This window comes from Bacillus rossius (assembly GCF_032445375.1).
Source record: "Bacillus rossius redtenbacheri isolate Brsri chromosome 9 unlocalized genomic scaffold, Brsri_v3 Brsri_v3_scf9_2, whole genome shotgun sequence".
NCBI lineage: Eukaryota > Metazoa > Arthropoda > Insecta > Phasmatodea > Bacillidae > Bacillus > Bacillus rossius.
Window position 1 is genome coordinate 34,413,846 of NW_026962013.1, and position 22,068 is coordinate 34,435,913.

The following is a 22,068-nucleotide window of genomic DNA, read 5'->3' on the forward strand; positions in this document are numbered from 1 at the left end:
TAAGCTTTTGGACAAAACCCCAGTTAGGTGTCATCCTTATCAATTATTAGGACCTAAAATGCAGATAATGCGGGATCACATACAGAATTTGTTAGACAAAGATGTCATTGAACCTTCCACCTCCAGTTTCGCCTCCCCGGCATTTTTGGTACCCAAAGATCAAGGTCAAGGTCACCGCATGGTGATCGATTTTCGCCGTGTCAACCGTCAAATTGAAGTAGAAATGATGCCATTACCAGATCTAAATTCGGCATGTCACTGGTTCAGTAAAGCCAAATTTTTCAGTGTGTTTGACCTCAACTCGGCCTATCATCAAATACCACTAACTCCAGAGTCAAAACACGTCACAGGTTTCTGCGTTCCGTGGAATCTCTACCACAGGCGCGCAAGTGTTAACACGCCTTCTAGACCAAATTTTCGGCGACCTGAAATTCAAATTCGTTTTTAATTATCTTGATGACGTCGTTGTTTATTCAGAAACATTTGAAGAGCATATTGCTCATTTGCAAGCAGTTCTTGAGCGACTACGTAAAGCCGGCCTAACTGTCAATACAAAGAAGGTAAAATTTGCAGTGCAGGAAATTTCTTTCCTCGGACACCTGATTTCAAGTAGAGGAGTAACCATAGACCCTAGTCGCACACAAGCGATAAAGGATTTCCAACCCCCTAAAGATGTTAAAGGCATTTTCAAATTTATCGGCATGGCAAATTTCTACGCTAAATTCATACCTAATTTTGCTGAGCATGCAGCACCACTGAATGCTCTACGTAAGAAAAATTCAGTTTTCAATTGGGGTCCAGAACAGGACAAAGCCTTTGATTTCCTAAAACAGGCAATAGCTAGCCCTCCAGTGCTCAGAATGGCTGATTTCAGTAAGCCTTTCATTCTGCAAACCGATGCATCCAGTGTGGCCATTGGTGCCGTGTTATCCCAAGAGTTCGATGGCTGCAGGCAACCTATAGCTTTTGCCTCCCGCACCCTAACACACCAGGAGAGAAAAGCCTCCTCGGTATACGAACTTGAGTGCCTTGCCGTAGTTTTCGGCATAGATAAGTTTCGGCCATATCTAGAACATAAAGAATTTCTACTAGAAACAGACAACCAGGCCCTTGCTTGGCTTTTAGCCCATCCGAAGCAACTAGGTAAATTAGGTCGCTGGATTGTAAAAATTGCTTCACTCAAATTCAACATCCAACATATTCGTGGTTCACAAAACATCGTGGCAGACACTCTTTCTCGAATGTTCGAGAACCCTTCCAACTCCGATATTCAGGAAAACAATCCCATTGCATGCCACGCATTGTTAACAGATTTTCCACTAGCATTTTCCGACATACAATCAAATCAAAATTCTGATCCACAATTGTCAAACATAATTAACCAAATAAAATCAGGTTCACCTCCAAAATATTACAAACTTTCAAAAGGCATACTTTACCGAAGGACACAACAAGGAAAAAGATTCAGAATAGCCCTACCTCAAAATCTCAGGGACATGGTTTTTCAGTATTACCACTCGTCACCTTTAGGCGCACATTTAGAAATTTTCAAAACGATTGAAAACATTCGTAGGAATTTTATCTTGGACGGGATGCACAAGGATATTACACAAAGGATAAAACTATGCAAATTATGTGCGTTGAGTAAACCTGCGCAGCAGACCCAGTTCGGCTATTTAAGTTCTGACGTGGCCGAAAGGCCCATGCAAAAGCTTTTCATAGATTTTGTGGGACCCTTCCCAAGATCAAAGGACGGAAATACAATGCTTTTGGTATGCGTAGACGCCTTTTCAAAATTCGTGTGGCTAATTCCAGTCAGGAGAGCCACGGCCGAAATTACTATTCGAGCCCTACAAAACAACATTTTCAAAATTTCTGGAGTTCCTTCCATCATCGTTTCTGATAATGCCACAAACTTTAAATCGACCCATTTCAAAAACATGTGTTTTTCACTCGGAATACAGCATGTAACCACTACACCATACTATCCCCAGCCTTCGCATGCGGAGCGTTTCAACAGAAACCTCCGATCTGCTCTCATAGCATTTCATGCGAACTCGCAGGATAAATGGGACTCTAACCTCGTGTGGTTCCAGTTGGCTTTCAATTCGGCCAGACATGAAGGTCACAAAACAACACCGTTTGAACTCATGTTTACCTACCAGCCCAACACCCCACTCTCTAATCAATGGTCTTTGAAAGAGTTACTACCAGACGACCCGAGAAACATTAAGGAAGTCTGGAGTAGAGCTCGTAGAAACCTGCACTTAGCCCATGAGGCAAGTAGACAGAAATATAACAGAAAACGTTCTCCCAATCCCTACAGACTAGGTGATTTGGTGCTGTGCAAGGCACACACCTTAAGCAAGGCTATCGACAGGCGATCAGCCAAGCTTTCATATCGTTGGAATGGTCCCTGGCAGATACAACGATTCCTCACGCCAGTAACCGTCGCTCTAGCCGACCCGAGTTCTGGCGAATTTCGCACGCGCGCCCACATCTCCCAAGTGATGAAGGTGCACCCTGACATGAAGTAGGGGCACTCTTCACTACTTTCCTTACACAAGGAACAGCGCTAATATTCCGGCATGCCATACTCAACACACAGTGTTGATATTTCAAGAAAAATTCCTAGGTCCTAATTATAAGTAAAAAAAAAACAACCATGGTACTAGTTCATAAGATATTTAAGTTAAGAAGTGTTACATTAAGATGTCTAGTTTTAAGTGGCGCCACTTATTCAATAAGTTATCTGTAAGTTTTAGCTCTATTTAAACGTGTAAGAATTCTTATCGGTTGTAAGTAGTTTACTACTGTAGATCCTGGTACAGGGTAAGTCACTTAGGTTTTTGGTGGCTCAAGTTGGCCACCCTGACTCCATCTTTCAGGGGGGAAGTATGTGCCGTTTCAGTGCCACTTTCAGGCACAAATGTACGAATTTAAACCAAATAATAAATTTGTAATTTTTATTTTATTGAATTTTGTTGCCATTACTGTACACTCCGACGTAAGCTTGTGCTACCCAGTGCACCTGCGCTTGTTCGCAGGCTTCAATTAGATACTGGTTGCTGACGATTTGTGATCGCAGCATCTCGGCCGCGGTTCGCATCATGTTTGCTCCATGTAACAAAATGACGTTCGTGTTAGCGAACGCTACCCCAACCCCACTGCTAGCAACTTTCATTTCTCGGAGGCAAGCATAGGTAAGGGTTTTGCAAGCACGCCTCTGGACCAAGTTACAGCCAGCGGCGAAGCCTCGGGACGGTCCACATGACGCCTTTCCCAGGCGACTTAGCAAATTTAAACCCCCCTCCCCTCAACACCCACCTGTGGCTTCACGAGAACTCAAACCCGGAGCAACGACCCCCAGTGAACCCCGGGCGGAGACCTGGTCTCCCCAAGGACATTCCCACTTGTCAAACAGAGCCCTCAGCGAAGTCTAGCGGCGGGAAAAATCCCTAACCTTGCTTTGAACGCTGGTCGCGAGCGCGCCCACTGCACTCTAGCGGACGTTTCTGTGACCCTCCAGACAGGTTCTCGTATTGGCCACCAGAGCGCAATACTTATCCCTCCCATAAGAGACAGCTTGTCACAATCGACCTTGGCAGCAGTCGCAGTGCGATTGCGATTTTAGTTCGCCTACGACTCGCGTGAGAGCGCAGCGAACAGGTTGCAGTCTGCTTCGCCCCTTCGGGCATCTCTGGACACCTTCGGGCAATCACCACCTTCTTTGGCTGGGGGCAGTTGCTTACTTTAATTAGGCGCCCCGACGCCATTTTTTGAAGATTCGGCGGGCAGCATCTGGTCTGTGCGGACCACGCGTCGCGATCCGCGAGAGTTAATCTCCGAAGTTTATCTCCAAGACTCGACACTACGTCATGTAGTCGCCAACGTCAAGGCATAGAGGCCTCAATTTTCTTAGTTTTAAATTTTGCTGCCCGCAATAGTTATTTGCTAATCTAAATTATTTATTTCTCTCTCTCAACATGTCTACCGCGACCACTCGTGCCGCGAGCTGCCTTCTCTGCTCCTGCAGCCAGCCTACATAACTTCACCTGGCTGTTTTGGGTAAGTGGTCGTCATCCTTCCCCCCCCCCTTTTTTTTTGCCTTTCCCTGGGCATATTTTTGCCCAGTCTTAGCCGCCTGTTAACCAGTCTAAGTAATTTGGGACTTTGGTTGCAGGCGGGGTCCAAGTTGAGTTCCAAGTTCCAAAATTAGCTGCAAGCTCCACTCCAAGTTTAACTCCGAGTTGCTACTAAAAATGATTTCTTCTGGACGTAATCTGCTGAAACCTCCGGTGCCAGGACACAGGACATAATTAAATGTCAATGTAATTGTTTTTTTGTTTTGTTTTTTTAGCCTGCGAGCTAACTTAAAACCAGTATTAAATTCAAGAGGTATTATGGTGTTACTTTTATATGTATTTTGTTGCCCCGGGGCTCCCTCTATTTTGTAATCAATATGTTTTAATACCAATGTAATTAAAAGATAAAAACAAAAGTAAATTAGTTAAGTAAAAGGGCACTTATATTAATCAAACCACCAGTCTTGTTATTTCATTATTATTCATCCCCGATCCACATAGCCTACTAGAGTTGCTAGGAGGTTATAAATAAAATTCTTTTATACGACGTCTGGGCACCTCTGTGATTATTGTGGTTATTGTTTTGTTTTCTGGGCTGACGCTTCCAAGGCCTTAATTTAATTATTCACTTTTGAGTGTTTACCTACAGCCCAGCGTTCGTAAGAAAAATGGTACTCAGAGCATGGTTTATTACAAAATATTAATTACTGATAAATAATACCTTGATGTCGTGATACAAGTAACACATGCTTATCTGATATTTATCTCAATTAGAATACGAAAGAGAAGACAAAATAACTAACTAATTTTAAGACTGATTTATTACTTACACAGTACAGTGCATTTTGAAGACAAATGGGTCTTAAGAAGCGAAAATCGTACTCGATTAAAGGATGGTATGGTGTTCGGTATATTAAGGTTTCCCTCAAAGTAACGGTTTCACAATGCTTTTAAGATATTAGTTACATCCCAACATAAGTTTAAAACATTTCTCTTAAGAGTGTGCTTCGTAGCATTAACATATGTGCCTTAATTATTTTGCAAATTTATCATTGTTATGGTGACGATGTCAGGGGTTTTCGTAATTTTTTTTAGAAATATAGTACTGTATTAGCAACTACGTTAAGAACTGTTATTTTATTCACACAGAGAAAAGAAATACAAAATGTTAAAATTTGGTGTTTGTCTTTTTATATACTATATAGGTTTGTTATTATATGTGTGTTGTAACATGTATAAAAATGTTAAATATATTCAACAATATTTGGTAATTATATATATTAAAAAACTTTTATGTACGCGACTTGAAACTAGGTGAAAGTTTTTCAGTCTATAAAGGCCTATTCTATGATTTTTTTAAAATTATTAATTCTAATGCAAACAATTAATAAAATTGAAAGTTTCTTACATTGTCAGTATATGCATAGCATTACAGTTATTCCAAACAATTCTCTACCAGTGTTTACCTAAGGTTTGCATGTTACATTGGTTCTTCTACTAATACACGTATATTACAAGAGGTTTGTAATAGATTAAATGAGGTAAGTAAGAATTCTTTTTTATAAACGTTGTGTATGAAATTATAAATTTTGAGACGTATAATAACAAAAAGAAGTGCGTTCCGAAGACATATGTCGGTAGTGTTACCCACTGAAACATTATCCCCACTTCAACTCTCTGTAAAAATAAAAGTATGGGGTTGAACGCGTCAAAAGGGGTATATAAATAAAATTTGAGGCTTCTTCCTTATTTCTTACGCTGGTGTCCCCCACTTATAATTGCAAACAAAAATTTTTCCTCGATGTTGTAATTTACTTTGCATATTCACAACAATTTTCGGCAGTAAATAGGTATTTAATTTTTAAAAATGAAAGCATTCATGTTTCGAAAAAAATATTAAAGCGATGTGGGGGAAAATGTTTACAGATACTCCAGTAAAATTTTCAGTTTGATTGTTTTGATAGTTTCGGAGCTGTTGCGAGTTTAGTTTGGAGGATTTTTCGGCCGCGCGAGGCAAGTTGGCTCGTCTTCGTTTTCTTCCAGCGTAGGAGGCATGGAACAAATGCCGATACCCGGCTTCACCTCGCATCCTCTGCTGGCCTTCCCTTGTCCTCTCCAGATGTATTACTGTATATAAGCTCGATGAGCGCGACTTTGACAGACCCTTCGTTTCTTCGGCCTCCTCTCTCGTCCTCCCTCCACACCCCATTCTTCCCCCTCCCCACCCGCAGGCTGCGGCCAGCCAGCCAGAGCTCCGCCGGACTACCTTCCGACAAGCGCCACCCTCAGCGCCACGTCGCGGGGACATTCTTCCCCGCGGCGAGAGTTTTACATGCAGCACTAGAACTGTCACTCCAGAGGGCGTTTTTTGAGTCGGATCGTATCAAAAACAAAAGGATATGAAAATATATACATAACTCAATAGTGTTCTGCCAATTATGTTTTCATTTATATTTAAATTTATTCTTTAAATCGCTCCTGAAGTAGTCCAGCAGTGATCAATGGAAATTGTCAATATTAAACTGTAATTTTGACGATGAAAATTTTTTTTCTTACTTTTATAGGTGCAGAAACCTATTCGTACACTCGTTTCTTTAACTATACTTAAGTTTAACATAATTATGTGTTTTCTAAATAATTCTGGCTTGGAATAAAAATAAATGCATTTAAAATGACATAACTCAGTAAAAAAAAGTTTATTAAAAATATCCTAGGTATATTATGTCTTAAAAAGAAGCATCAAAAATAAATATGTACAGTTAAATTAGTTTTGTCGTAATATTTTCCATGCACTAATCGCCTTAAATAGACACAAGACCTCTGACAACTGCTTTCACTGTTTTCAGCAATTTACCTTTTTTCTTTACTTTTTTTGTAGTGATCCATAAAATACGCAAGTAATATTTCCAATCATATTCAAAACATTTTGTTGGCCCCTAAATATATCAGTTTCACTGTGGTTAAACAGCAGTCGACTATACATATCATGCACCTAAACTTTCCACGATTAATATGTTAGGTGCATGTGTAATTCGATTTTCGTTAAAGATTTCAGAATGGTGCTATTAAATAAAATGTCTCGTGCTGAACTTGAGACCAGTAGATGTCTCTGTAGCTGCACTTTGTTGCTACTCCCACTTTCTAAAGTGTTTATCCGAAGATTGTACCTACATGCAATCACAATCATGGGGTCATTATGAAAATCAAATTCACTATTTTGCACCAAAACATATTAATCGTCTTAAATGTATTTTCTTGTGAAATATGGTTGTACAAGAAAGTCAGTTACGGAATTGATATAAATATAAGCTGACTATTTCAAACGCTATCGACTGTTATTGAAACACCATAAGCATTTAGGAATTTAGTTAGTCATCGCAAGAAAATTATTTGCCTAATTAAGTGTAAATTTTGCAAACTTCAAAACTATTGTCACATAATCTCGTTTTCAGAAAACTGTCCACTTTCTCTCTAGTATCTAGTGTTTTGGTAATTTTTGTCTAATTGAACTAGACTCATCCAACCATTTATTAAAACATAATTCTATGTTGATTTTGTATGTAATTGGAACACTGAAACATGTTACAATTCTTAAAGTTGGCTGGAGTTTGTCGTGATAAACCCTACTATGTTTAATATAGAGTATATCGCGTTTTAATACCATTCTTTTTAAGAGATCAACACATGTATGAAGGTGTACCTTTATTATAAAGTACAAGTGTCTTAGCTGTAAGTGGTCATTTACATAAAGCTGCAATGCACAGAGGCATGCGAATCACAGCTATTCAAATAAACCATCGTAATCCTGCATGTATTTTATTTACTACAAGTGCAGTTTTGTGGTTTGGGCAGAATGGCTAAGTACACATACCAACATCAGAAATTATAACCTTCATCCTCCCTCCATGGAAGATCTTCAACTGATTGAAATCAGACATAAGTGATATTTCTGTGAATAAGTATTATAGAATATCGCAATGCACCTTAAAAATGGTTGCAAAGAAAAATGTTAAATGTGAGGCATTTCCATGTGAGGGATGTGGTATTCATATCATGCAAAAGCGAAACTGACTAAGCATGTCAAATATTAAAAATATACTGTTTTTTAAGTTTAAAAGCAACAGTGAAAGTGGATCATCTACCGTGCAGGGACGTGAGTATTATACACGATTTAATAAAAATAATTTTAATCCATGAATAACTAAATTAATTGATATTTACAGTCTGGGCCTACTATTTGACTCTCCCTCAGTACTGACTGCAGCAGGCATGAAACATATTCTAATTCATTTAACTACTATCCAAGATATTACATGTATTGTATACTGTAATTGAAGTTAACAAATTCTCCTAAATATTAATTTTCTTAAATGTGAAAAAGTTGAAATTTCTTCAAGCGATCCTATTAAAATACTTTTGTAAAAAGTTGAAAATGACCAAAATAAAAGAGATTTTTACTATATTCTATCTGGCATTCACACAGGTAGCCTACACAAATAAGAAACATCTTGTGATACATCCTTCCGAAAATGTTTTAGTTTTTTCCACTTTCAGAAGACTTTTGTAGGTTTTGCAAAGAACATTTAAAACATACAAACATACCTGAACTAGGCATATGCATGATCCATTACAGTGAAGTTTGAAATCATCACCGAGTTTGAATAACAGCTGTGGTAAAAAGAACAGGTGAAGATTTCGATGAATAGAAAAAAGTGAGAGAAACAGAAATTATTTATTTACGTTATATAGAATAAACATTTAACCAGTTAACATTTAAAAAAAAAATGTTTGAGTATAAAATTTATCGTGATATTGAAGCCACTAGGTGACTCATTGTTCACTATATCCTCTTGGCCATGAGTATGGCACACTTGCTGGTTATTCCCGGGAACACCTCTTTGCCGTCCACCTTGTAGTCCTCGTAGTCGATGCGCGCCAACTCCTCGAAGCCCTCCCTGGTGGCCAGCACCTGAGACTCTATGGCGATGAATACAGTCACCGTCAGCTTCACCCCCACGGCCCGGCCCACGTCGAACCTCGCCTTCAGAATCTCCCTGCCCAGTCCTTGGCCTTGGAACTCCATGGCCACCGCCAGACCTATCCCTACTATGTACTCGTCTAGGCCGTACTTCTCGAAGGGGTCTGCCAGGGAGTTCAAGTATTCCTGAAACTCTTCTGTCTTCTTAGCGATGTCTCCTATGTACTGCAAGAAAAATAAATCATCGCCGTTTGACGTCAGCACAGGACCAAATGATTCCCAAGCTTAGTTTTCTTTGCTCTTTTGCATATTTTAATTTTGCGAGTATGGTAGTTAAAGCGCTACCTATGGACGAAGGTAATTTTTAGAAGATTTTTTAATCATTAATGTGTTTTGAATTTCATATTTATATGTTAGCTTAGAACTTGCATGGGCAACGTCCAAAATTTCGATATGGATGTGTATACAAAAATAACGCAAAAAATACACACACACAAAGGTAGAATGACTGTAATATTCCTAACAGTGCAAGGCATATTGGACATTTTTCAGAACTTCTTTAAAAACATTTTGAATATCTGATGGATATCCTGTGATGGACATGGGATTCTTATGGGTATCTCTGAGGCAACCCAATAGATATGTTTCTAAACGGCCAAGCCACTAGAATGTCCTGGCGAGATAGCTTTTGGATATCCACACGTCAGTCATTGAAATGCCCCAGATATATTAATAGGACATCACTTGGCCAATCACAGAATTTCATTCGGATATTAAATATGCCCTATCAATATATCCCAACGATGTTCACAGGATGTCCTTGTAGTGTTAGGTTGGGAAATGATTAAAAAAAAACAATGTGTGTGATTAGCTTACAGATTTGAGTTTCGTAGGTTACCTTTCTCCAGAACATAAATTACAAACAGGCCCTGAAATATTTATGCTCCAACTTACAAATAAAGCAACTTCAATTCTTTTGTATTTCTAATTGGCCAGCTTGTTGCACTTTCCTCGTGGAAAGAACAGGAAAAAACATTCTCAATCTAAATATGTTAATGAGAATCACATATAACCAAAATATCTACAATATCAACTATATAAAATTTTATCACCCGAATCTTTACAATTGACAAATGCAGGCTGCCTCCTATCACAGGTATTAGTCAATCTCTAATTTAGAATTTTAAGCTCATTTACAGAAGGTGTGGGAAGTTTTCGAGGAGTACAGAAGACAATACGGATTTCAAACTCACTCGTAAATGATAACTGGAATACCAAACAGCTATATTTATAATTAAAATTAATGTTTTGGGTTAGTATCAAAAATAGGGTTTATTAAAAATCATCCATATATTTAAAAGCATTATTTAATTTATAAACGAAGAGCTTAAATTTTCATCAATACTATCAAATTTCAGGGGGAAAAATATGTGTAGTATTGTGTAGCCGTAATAATCACAAAGCTATTTTAATTTTATTTCGTGTATGGATATCCTTGGGTACCTACCCTTAATGTTTATAGATATAAAAGTAATAATTTTTAGAATATTTAGTAAACATAGCAACATATTTAAAAATGGCGTCGTCCCCCTCGAAAGGCCTGAAGCCTGGTCCCAGACCCGCTACCAGTAACCGCCCCTGCCTGCTGAACGCACCCACTGGCCACCTCTGACTATTTTATTTTACCAAAGATATTTTAGGGTAATTTCACTACCATAAAGTTTCATTTGGCACACCAATACTTTTGGTATGTCCCATAATGTTTACAAAAGTGACTACATACGGGTTTATGTTGCTACACACGGGTCCGCCATCTTTACGAATTCGGCACCGTTGTTACACATTTACGTTCATTCTATTTCCGTTCCATTCACGATTTTACTTGAACCCAATTCCGTATAAGAGAGCCAAGATTTTTACACACAAAAAAAAAATAGCAGAACATGCTGGAAGTTCACAAACCTGTGAGAACTGATAAGTAATTTCACTTAAGAATCGCATGTTAGTCTACTATTAATTTCGTGCGTAAATATTAAATGTAAGCTAATAATATACTGATTTTAAATATTATATAAATATACATAATTACCAGTAGTACAATTCAAGTGAAATGGTAAGGAATGAAGCCCTACCTTAGTAAAATTGCAATAATAATTATACCCACCTCATATTTTTTGTCCTTCTCAGCCTTGGTGAAGACGGCCAGTAAGTTGGCGCCTGCGATCCTGGGTCGGGGACCGTCGTCTTCGAGGAAGGCGACCACAGATACTCTCTGCGACAGTACCTTATCGCAGAATACACGGAACTGCTCCATGCTCACTGGGTCGTCAGCTGCGTTCAGGCACTCACACATTGGCTCTTTCTTAATGAAGTTCTCCACCATGAATTGCACTAGCTCCTCCTGTCTGTCCTCAGGAACGTCCTGGATGACGAAGGACAGCACCTTGCCATCCACCGGCTTCCTGCCGAACGCTCGCCGCCACACCTTGGGGTGCGGCACTGAGTCGGGTCTCTTCCAGCTGGTCATCGTCCTCCTGGGCTGCTGCTTCTACCTGTACACAGAGAGCAGTTATACAAGGACACGTCATCACGGGCCACTATCTCTAACTGCACACAGAGAGCAGTTATACTAGAACACGACTTCATGGGCCACTCTCTCTACCTGCACACAGGGAGCAGTTATACTAGGACACGACTTCATGGGCCACTCTCTATACCTGCACACAGGGAGCAGTTATACAAGGACACGTATTCATGGGCCACTCTCTCTACCTGCACACAGGGAGCAGTTATACTAGGACACGTCTTCATGGGCCACTCTCTCTATCTGCACACAGAGAGCAGTTATACAAGGACATGTCTTCATGGGCCACTCTCTCTACCTGCACACAGAGAGCAGTTATACAATGACACATCTTCATGGGCCCCATTCTCTACCTGCACACAGGGAGAAGTTATACAAGGACACGTATTCATGGGCCACTCTCTCTACCTGCACACAGGGAGCAGTTATATAAGGACACGTTTTCATGGGTCCACTCTCTCTACCTGCAGAACCTCACACGTAGAGGACAGTTATACAAGGACACAATGTCCTCCTGGGCTACTGTCTCTACCTGCATAACCATGCACGTAAAGAACAGTTGTACGAGGTCAAATTGCCATGCGCTGCCATCTCTACTTGCAGAACCTAACACGTAGAGGACAGTTTTACAAGGACACATTGTTCTCCTGGGCTGCTGCTTCTACCTGCACCCCAGTAGCGAAGAAGACAAGAAAATATTTATTCCTCTACCTGGAAGTTGCCCCTAGCTTCCAGCATTTTCTACACGTGAAGCTGATGAGCAGTTGAAACTCCTCCCACATTGCTAACCTATTTAATACATCACATTGTTATTGTTCTCGCCAACGCAGCACGACTTAGCAGCAGTTTGTCGTTTTATTGGTCCAGTTACTACCTTTTCCCCGCAGGAATAACGGAAGACTGAGATAATATGGGCTCATGCATATTGCTGATCTCTGTAGAAACGGTTAAATCTCACCATTTTGAAAATACCCAGATAATATTTATCTTATTTGTTTATAAAGTTTTTACATGCATACCAACAGTATAAATAATTTGGGGCCGGCAAAAACACAATATTAATTTGCAGGATGGACAGGTCAATAAACATGAGATGGGCTCTGCAATCAGGGTAGGCACTGCATACTGCTAGGCACTACATCCAGGTAGGACAGTGCAACATGTAGCTGCTACACACAATGTGGGCACCACCAACATGCAGGCACCACCTACTAGGACCTTACAAGACTACAACACAGGTGAAAACATATATACAAAAAAAAACATTAGCATGCTCATGATGTGTGTATTGTCTAGTTAGAGACATTTCATTGTGATTGTGTGAAACTGTAAACATCCACGTACCAGTATTGTTGCTGTATTGCTACTTATGAAAGAATCGTGTATGCAGATCATGTCTATCATGGATATATAGTCAAATTCATTGTGTGTATGATTGAACCCGGATTGTTTTATACGCAACATTATACAGCTCTCACAAATTCATTACATGTTGGGAAACAAAAATTAAATTTTTTTTTTGGGCCTTGTTCAATTTGCACTAATGAGAAGAGGAAGTTGATTAACAATGTGATTAGTTGGTTAATACACTATTACTGTCCTTTTTAATTATAAAGAAGGCTATAGTGTTTAACAAACAATAAATTTATGTATCTTAAAATTCATATAGCATTAAAAGTTTGAAAATTTCTGACAGTTAAAATGTTGGTTCTTCCGACACAGGAATCCGCATTTCGTCTTCGTCCCTGCTGCCAACATAACCTACACTCAATCAGGGTGTGGCCATGCGTGACTACATGGATACTGCGTGAGAACGCCTTTTGTCCAGCTGGTGACCCACGCCATGTTGGCGAGACGCCCAAAACAATGGCTGAAGTGTCACGTGTGCATCGTGGATACAGTTTCCAACGACTGTATTTTATGGAAGTGATTGTTTACGACGACGGTGATAATTAAATCACGTGGGGTCAAGCTCCATTATTGCAAATTTTTTGGGGGGTTAATAATGACGAGGTAAAAAAAAGTTATTCAACTACGTCACAACATGTTTCTCCTGACAATTCCTAGCCCCAAACACGCAATGCTGATACCAGCACCTGAAGATCGTCATCACCACCTGCCTAAATGACGCGGCTGGAATTCTAACGGCGATAAACTTTCATACGACGATAAGACAATAAGCATTCAAGGATAGTCTGTCTCATATAACTTGTCTTTAATTCTCAACGTTCACGTGATTTTTGTTTACGGACATTGACAATCAGGTGATATTATTTACGAAGCACTGTTCACAGAACGACAGAGGCAGAAGACTTACGTAGACCTTTGGCACTAATTTAGTGAACTGTTCAATTCGAGACAAGTTACATGACACCAACCAGGGCTGCAACTAGAGTCTCTGGCACCCGGGGCATGAATGGATTCATGCGCCCCCCCCCCCCCCTCTTTTTTTGCACATACCACACCAATAAAGCGGGGGTCCTCCCACGGAAAAATGGTGCTATTTAAGCATTTTCCATACCTACATGTAACAGTTTCTGTGCTACTGTAACTTCGATGAAAAAATTTTTTAACAGTTACCAGAGGTAGTAGGAATTACAATGAAAGCGATTTCGGCGCCCCCACAGCTTTGCGCCCGGGGCGTATGCCCCGCTTGCCCCCCCCCCCCCCCCCCCTAGTTGCGGCCCTGACACCAACTATACATTGATTCCTCGATGTGGCACATGTCAGTGGGGCGTGAACTGTTTGATGAGGGGAGGAAAAAGGCGCACAATGTACCGTGCCCCCTACTTTTTTTTTGTGAGAGGGTTAAGCAATGATTTGTACCGCCTCAAAATTAAATCGGCTTGTTTTTAAAATCACACCTAGTTGACCTGTTGACCTTGCGAAAGCAGCCATGTTTGAATAACGCTAATATAAAAATTGTATTGGTAAACTTTGACTGTTAAAACTAATGCTAAAGGTTTATAGCTGGTGCAAAAAATGATGAGAAAAAATTAGGTTTACCGTAATAAATTTCTCCCGGTGCCTGCGTCCGGACGCAATTCACCTGTCACTAGTTGTTACCTGCTAACAGGTGCAGGTACTTCTGAATGTGGTGGCTGGAGCTTTTATTTTCATCACCTGCTGGCTGTTATCGCTTATCTCTAGCTTGATCTTGCTGATAAATTATGACTCACGGCACAGTGAGGAAAGTTTTCGCACGTTAACAAATTAAAAAAAATGTCTGTTTTATTATTATCTTTACAATAGAGGTTTTTCCAATGCATCCTATACAAAGCGGTTGATGTATTTTGTGTATTACGCTAAGGGTCAGTAATTTATTGAATTGATATGAAACTTTCGTCATCGAGAAACGTAAAAACCAAAATAAGGCATTTTCGCACGATCGAGTAAATATTTAAATCTGTTCGTTAAATTAAATTCGACACCTACTTGAGTGAAGTTCTCATATCATAACTAAATGAAAATCGAAGATGTAGATATTGATATTAAAGTACCTATGGAACCGCTTGCTGGTCCCAGTCGAGTAGGCCTATCTCCAACCCAAGAAAGTGGTCAGCCAGTGCAGAACATAGCTGAGACTGCAAATAACAACGCAGATCGCATCACAATTCGTATCACACGACAGAATATTTTACCAATCCCACAAGTGTGTGACACAGGAGACAATGAAAATAAGCCAAGGACGAGAAGAAATAAGAGGAAGACTGCTATCTTAACTTCAATTCCATACATTTGTGAACTATCTGCAAAGGCGTCCCAGAAATCTAGTTGCAAAAGAAAATTATTCATTCAAATCCCATTACGAAACACCAGCAAGAAGATTAGACCTAACCCTCAGCCCAAATAGAGTGCCAAAAGAAAAGATAACATAAGAAGTCGAATTGAATCAAAAACAATGGCTAGTGAATGTGAGGACGTTGATGTGTCTTGCGGGCATGTGTCGTTTTGCCTAAAGGCGTTTTGCCTAATTTTAGGCAAAACGCCGTTTAGGCAAATCGCCGTTAGGCAAAACGCCATTAGGCAAAATGCTGTTAGGCAAAACACCATTAGGCAAATCGCCGTTAGGCAAACCGCTGATAGGCAAAATGCCGTTAGGTTAGGTAAGGTTAGGTTAGGTTAGGTTAGGCTAGGTTAGGTTAGATTAGGTTGGGCAAAACGCTGTTTGGCAAATCGCCATTAGCAAAATGCCGTTAGGCAATTCGCCGTTAGGCATAACAAGGTTTTGTCATCATAGTAACATTTTAGGCAAAATGCCATTAGGCAAAACGCCGTTAGGCAAATCGCCATTAGGCAAAATGCCTTTAGGCGAAATGACTTTAGGCAAATCGCCGTAACGAATTCATGTTTAGGCAAACCGCCGTTAGGCAAATCGCCTGTTACTCCAGACATAGAATGTGTGGAGGGGAATGGAATACGAGCAAACCAGGAGAAGAATGGGTGAAATACCAAATTTGTTCCGAATGGTCTCTTGTAGAATGCATGACGTTTGATGCTAAAGTGAAATTTTATTTTGTTTGTGATTTTTGCAAATTATGTTTTTATGTTGTTCATTATGGTTAAAAATATTTAAAAAAATTGCAGCATTGAAGGTTTAAACAGATAATTTTCATTATATTGTTAATATTTAAAATTTCTAATTAATTTTTAAATATTAATTAAATATGTATTGTCTTGTGAAATTGTTTCACTTTACCCCAACCCTTATTTCGCTTTGCCCCACCACTGGGGCTAAGTGAAATGGAAAACACATCGGCCACTGAGTTGTATCATTTTACCGTGGTGACATTTATGTTCTTTACTTATTTTTAAAAAACTTGTAAAAAGATGGTCACAAGTGTTAGACTGTGCTAAATATCTTCTTAATGTATTTATTACAAAAAAACTAAAAATTGGTCGACTTTGCCCCACTCTCCCCTACTTAAGTTTTAGTTTTTTATAAGTCAAACACTGTACCACTCCCTAGCAAACACTTTAAAATGTGAATTTTTAAGTTTAATGAATGTTGTACATTTAACCACATAATTGTACATATTTATAGTTAAGCATGCTCTATTTATATTTTAAGTTGAATTTAAAAATTTCAACAAGTGTTTCAGAAGTAGGCCTTCACAGAAAACCTACCAGACTTATTGTCTAGCACAATAAGATTGTACCCACAGCTTGTTCTTTTTTGCTGCGTACTTTTTCATTACATGATTTAAATGCCTTGTACGAATAAATGCCCTTGTTTTAACAAACAAATGAATGGCTTTCTTGTGGCACTCTGGAAACTTATTTTGCAACATAGCCGTCAGAGTTGCAATAACATTTTTACACTTAGAAATTTGTGGGCCATGAAACACTGAAAATAAAATTTCAAACTGCCTGACTTTATCCTACCATTCTGGAGATGGATGCAGAAGTTCTCCACGAGAAATGACTAAAATCCAATCATTTTTTACATTGGTTATGTCACCCTTCTCATGACATACACCCAATGATTTGTCTACGTTTTGGCATTTAAATACCACATAACCTGCAATGTACTTTAAAGCATCAAGTCTTACATCCGTTTGAAGTTCCTTTTCGCAAACTTCAATTTCAACATCATGTTGTAAAAGTTCTTGAACCTCTTCGTCCTCGTTTGGTTCTAAGGTAGGACTACTTTCTGTTATGCCTATGCAAAGCTCTCTAGAAATGAAAGTAGATAAATCTTCCAAGTCGTCACAGTAATTCGAAGGTTCACATGTTTCTTCAGGAACTGGTGTATTTCTTGACAATGGAATATCACTTGTGTTGCCTGTTAACACAAGTAATCGTATTCTGTTTCTGATTTCAAATGGTGTTGGGTTGTTGTAGAAAACACTAACACCACGGATTCATGAAAAAAAGTTTTCAATGCAGTCTTGATTCAACCGAGACATCAGTATGTAGGTTGCATTTTTTTCTTCATGTCCTGGAACAGTCCAATGAGCGACTTAATAGATATAAAAAATCCATTTTGAAAAGGCAACGGATGATTTCTGTTGCCAAAACGAAGTACAGGACAAACTTCTAAAAATCTTTTCAGAGTATTTTCCTGACTGGGATTAAACAACCCATAACCACTTCGCAGAGGTGTTTTGTCGTCTTTTGGAATTCTAGAGTTTAAAATATCAAACACATCGTTGACTAGTTCAACGAAATTACATTCAGATGTTTTCTTCAAAACATGATTCAAAGCCTGCGCAGTGCGGCGAGAAAGCAACTGTGCAGCCATCCTCACATTTTGAAGAGTACGTCCTGCAACATTAACATGAGCTTAGAGGTGGGTCGCAGAGTATCAACCTGCTACTTTGTTACTGATACACGCCTGTATCAGGTTCTGCAAACGAGTACACTATTCAAGTATCAAGTACTTTAGTATAAGTTTAGAATTTGCCTTGAACAACACCACGGCCAATGTGCACAGAACCCGATCGCAGATGACGGTCACTTGGGCGGAGCTTGTGAAAGGGGAGGGAGCGGCACGACGAATAAGGGATAAAGAAGGGAAAGAATGTAGGGGAGGAAGTGCAGGGGAAGGCGTTGAAGGAGAGGCGCTGAGCGAAATTGTTACGAGTCGTTTTGTTTATTGTCCCATATCAAAGTACGCTCAGTGCGCAGTGCGTGCTTCTTGCGAAGACTGAAGACTCTAGTTAGTACGCTAATAGCAATACAAGACCAAGGACACTGGTTCTAGATCCATCATCCTTAGGTGATAGATACTATGTGGATTTACGATCTAGGGAGCAAAGCTAAAACACTGTCTCGTTCAATAATAAAACTAATGAAATTTTAATATTAAAAAGTACATTAATAAAAGATATAATAAATAGTATATAATAGGGCATACTGAAACTGGCGCTGGCGCGTGGTGTGTGTGTCGGTGTCCTCCATCTTGGATTGTGATGTCACGGCGGCCATTTTTGGCTCAAAATTCCTCAAAAATGACTCAAAATGACTCAAAAATTCCCGTTTTGAGGAAATGTATCCCGTTTTCGAGGGAAAAATTCCCGTTTCGAGGGAAAATTAGGATTTCGAAAAGCCACAAAAGTCGTTTTGCCTTAAAAACCACGAAATTTCTGATATAGGCTTAAGCATCCATGCCTACAGCCTCAATAAGCCTCTTTTAGGATTATGACGTCACCGTGGCAATTTTCGTTACGGCAGCCATCTTGAAAATATTTATTTATTATCCGATTTTAATGAAAATTTTTTTAAAATTTATAAAAAATTCAGCATCCGTTAAGCCATTTCTAGGAATAAGGATACCATGACCGCCATCTTGTATTATGACGTCACTGTTGCAATTAACATTACGCACGCCATCTTGAAAATCTGTAATTTTTATGTTAGAAAATCGGGACAATTTTTAAAAATCATTAAAAAAATTATTTAATCGAATTAAATAATAAAAATATTAAAAAAAACACTGTTGCACTTATCTTTACGGTCGCCATCTTGGATTATATAAATGTTGCATATTTCGTTACACCCACCATCTTGGTTGAGTACTATGTCAACGTTACACTTTGTGTTACGACCGTAATATTGGATCCTATTAATGTTGCAATTACCGTTATGGTCGCCATCTTGAAATTTAGATGCCATCTTGTAAATCCATAATTTTTATGTTAGAAAATCGGGAAAAATTCCAAAATTCATCAAAAAATTAACTTAATTTAATTCTGATTGATTATATCGATTCCCGTCCTTGGTTAGAAACCGGTGAGGGCAAAAAATAAAAAAAAACATCAGATCCTTCCTCCACAGAAGCCACCTTCAGACTGACCTACCACCAATATCAAGGTATATATCGTCAGCTGGTATGACGTCATGTCCGCCATCTTGTCTTCGTCCGCTGGAGACAGTCATCTTGTTTTCGTCTGCTAAAGTGTGCTGACGACATGTTAATATAATTTTCTGTTCACCATACCTTTATCTTCGTCTGTTGGCATTGAACTTTGTCATTGACCTTGAACTTTGACCTTGACCTTGAACTTTGACCTTGACCTTAAACTTTGACTTTGACCTTGAAATTTGACCATGTCCTTGATGTTTGACTTTGATCTTGACGTCCATCATGGAACCGTCATTTTATGTTCAGTGCATGCCACCAGGAGCTACCACATGCTAGTGGTCATTGCCACCATCATGTTTTCGTCTGCTGGAGGACACCATCTTGTGTGTACTCGTCTTTCCATCATGTTAGTTTTATTCTAACCTGCTACAGTGCAGTAATCATTTCTTATTACTGAGGTGCCCACCATCTTGAAATTTGGCAGCCATCTTAAAATCATGTAATTATTTAGCTAGAAATCCGGGATAAATTCCAAAAGTCTCCGAAAAAATCAATTATTAATTTACAAATTGAATGGATGGATTCCTGTCCACGGTTCGATTCTTCACCAGTAACAGTTGTAACTAATTATTAAATAAATTTTAGATTCTGTTTTCCATTACCTTTCGTGGAGTTTATTAATCATTCACTCTACGAAAAACAACTCAAGTCTATATACCTTCCCAACGAAATAATACAGTGCCGATTAGTCTATTATGAAAGACTAATATTTCAATAATCTTAATAACCTATAAGCCGTTCATGTACAAAGCCATACATAATTATAGACCAAGCGTCTTCGGACCGAGAGACCAGGTCAAAATCAATGTCAGACGTATAGGCTAGTCATTTCAGGACCGCATAAAATTCGTCGTTAGCTAATTATATTCAATTAATCCATCGTGACATTTTTTATACATACTAAAGGACCAAGTGACCTTGAAACATATTTTAGAAACACCAAAAGGTTTTAAACTAGTAAATATTCAATCACTACATTTTGTACTACGCGCAATCAACAAAAAGGAAGCACCGACAACGAAAAGGTAGCACAGCCAACGAAAAGGCATCACATTTGGAAGCGCCGACAACGAAAAGGTAGCACCGCCAACGAAAAGGCAGCACATTTGGAAGCACCGACAACGAAAAGGCAGCACCGCCAACAAAAAGGCAGCTCATTTGGAAGCACCAACAACTAAAAGGCAGCACCGCCATCGAAAAGACAACTCATTTAGAAGCACCAACAACGAAAAGGCAGCACCGCCAACGAAAAGGCAGCTCATTTGTCATTGACTACAAAATTCATTGGCTCCAATAGTCATTGGCTCCAATATTCATTGGCTACAATATTCATTGGCTCCAATATTCATTGGCTCCAAAATTCATTGGCTCCAATAATCATTGGCTCCAATATTCATTGGCTCCAATATTCATTGGCTCCAATATTCATTGGCTCCAATATTCATTGGCTCCAAAATTCATTGGCTCCAATATTCATCGGCTCCAATAGTCATTGGCTCCAATATTCATTGGCCTCAATATTCATTTGCTCCATCAGTTATTGACATCAGTCTTTTGGTTCCAAAAGTCTTTTCAAAAGGCTCCATCAGTCAATTGGCTCCAACAGTATGTTGGCTCCTATAGTCATTGGCTCCAATAGTCATTGTCTCCAATATTCATTGGCTCCAATATTCATTGGCTCCAATATTCATTGGCTCCAATATTCATTGGCTCCAATATTCATTGGCTCCAATATTCATTGGCTCCTATATTCATGGGCTCCAATATTCATTGGCTCCAATATTCATCGGCTCCAATAGTCATCGGCTCCAATAGTCATCGGCTCCAATATTCATTGGCATCAATATTCATTTGCTCCATCAGGTATTGACAACATCAGTCTATTGGTTCCAAAAGTTTTTTCAAAAGGCTCCATCAGTCTTTTAGCTCCAACAGTCTGTTGGCTCCTATAGTCATTGGCTCCAATATTCATTGGCTCCAATATTCATTGGCTCCAATATTCATTAGCTCCAATATTAATGGGCTCCAATATCAATAGGCTCCAATTGCTCCAAATGCTCCAACAGGCTCCAAAAGTCTCCATCAGTCTTTTGGCTCCAACAGTCTTTTGGCTCATATAGTCATTGGCTCCAATAGTCATTGGCTACAATATTCGTTGGCTCCAATATTCATTGGCTCCAATATTCATTTGCTCCAATAGTCATCGGCTCCAATATTCATTGGTTCCAACATTCATTGGCTCCATCAGTTATTGACACCAACAGTCTTTAGGTTCCAAAAGTATTTTGGCTCCAAATATATTTGCCTAGAATTCTACGAGTCTAAGAGACTATGAGGCCACATGGCTACGAGTCTAAAATGATCTAGCTGGTTACGAGTTATACATGGCTTGCGAGGCTACAGAGCTACGAAGCTTCTAGTACACAAGTTTTCGTGACTGCGAGGATACAGGACTACAAGTCTGCATGAGTACTTGACTACGAAGCTACTTGTCTACAAGGCTCCAGTTGCCGCATCTGTCTTCGAAGAAATTTTCTCTTTTGCTCCAACTGCT

The 22,068-nt window shown here is 39.3% G+C and overlaps 1 protein-coding gene across 1 annotated transcript; it reads right to left on the bottom strand.

Annotated features, from left to right (window-relative positions):
• Nucleotides 1-8,802: 8,802 nt before the first annotated feature.
• On the bottom strand, nucleotides 8,803-14,743 carry LOC134543118 (uncharacterized). Its single transcript, XM_063387952.1, has 3 exons — nucleotides 14,654-14,743; nucleotides 11,228-11,615; nucleotides 8,803-9,288 (listed from the first exon to the last, which is right to left on the bottom strand). The coding sequence occupies exons 2-3, from the start codon at nucleotides 11,588-11,590 to the stop codon at nucleotides 8,926-8,928; spliced, it is 726 nt and encodes a 241-aa protein (XP_063244022.1). The 5' UTR covers nucleotides 11,591-11,615; nucleotides 14,654-14,743; the 3' UTR covers nucleotides 8,803-8,925.
• Between the last annotated feature and the right edge of the window lie 7,325 nt (nucleotides 14,744-22,068).

Excerpts from the sequence above, each read along its gene's own strand:
- LOC134543118 (XM_063387952.1), bottom strand. The coding sequence starts at position 11,590 with ATGACCAGCTGGAAGAGACCCGACTCAGTGCCGCACCCCAAGGTGTGG. Across the intron at positions 9,289-11,227 it reads AGAAGGACAAAAAATATGAG|TACATAGGAGACATCGCTAA; the intron begins GTGGGTATAATT and ends TTTTTCTTGCAG.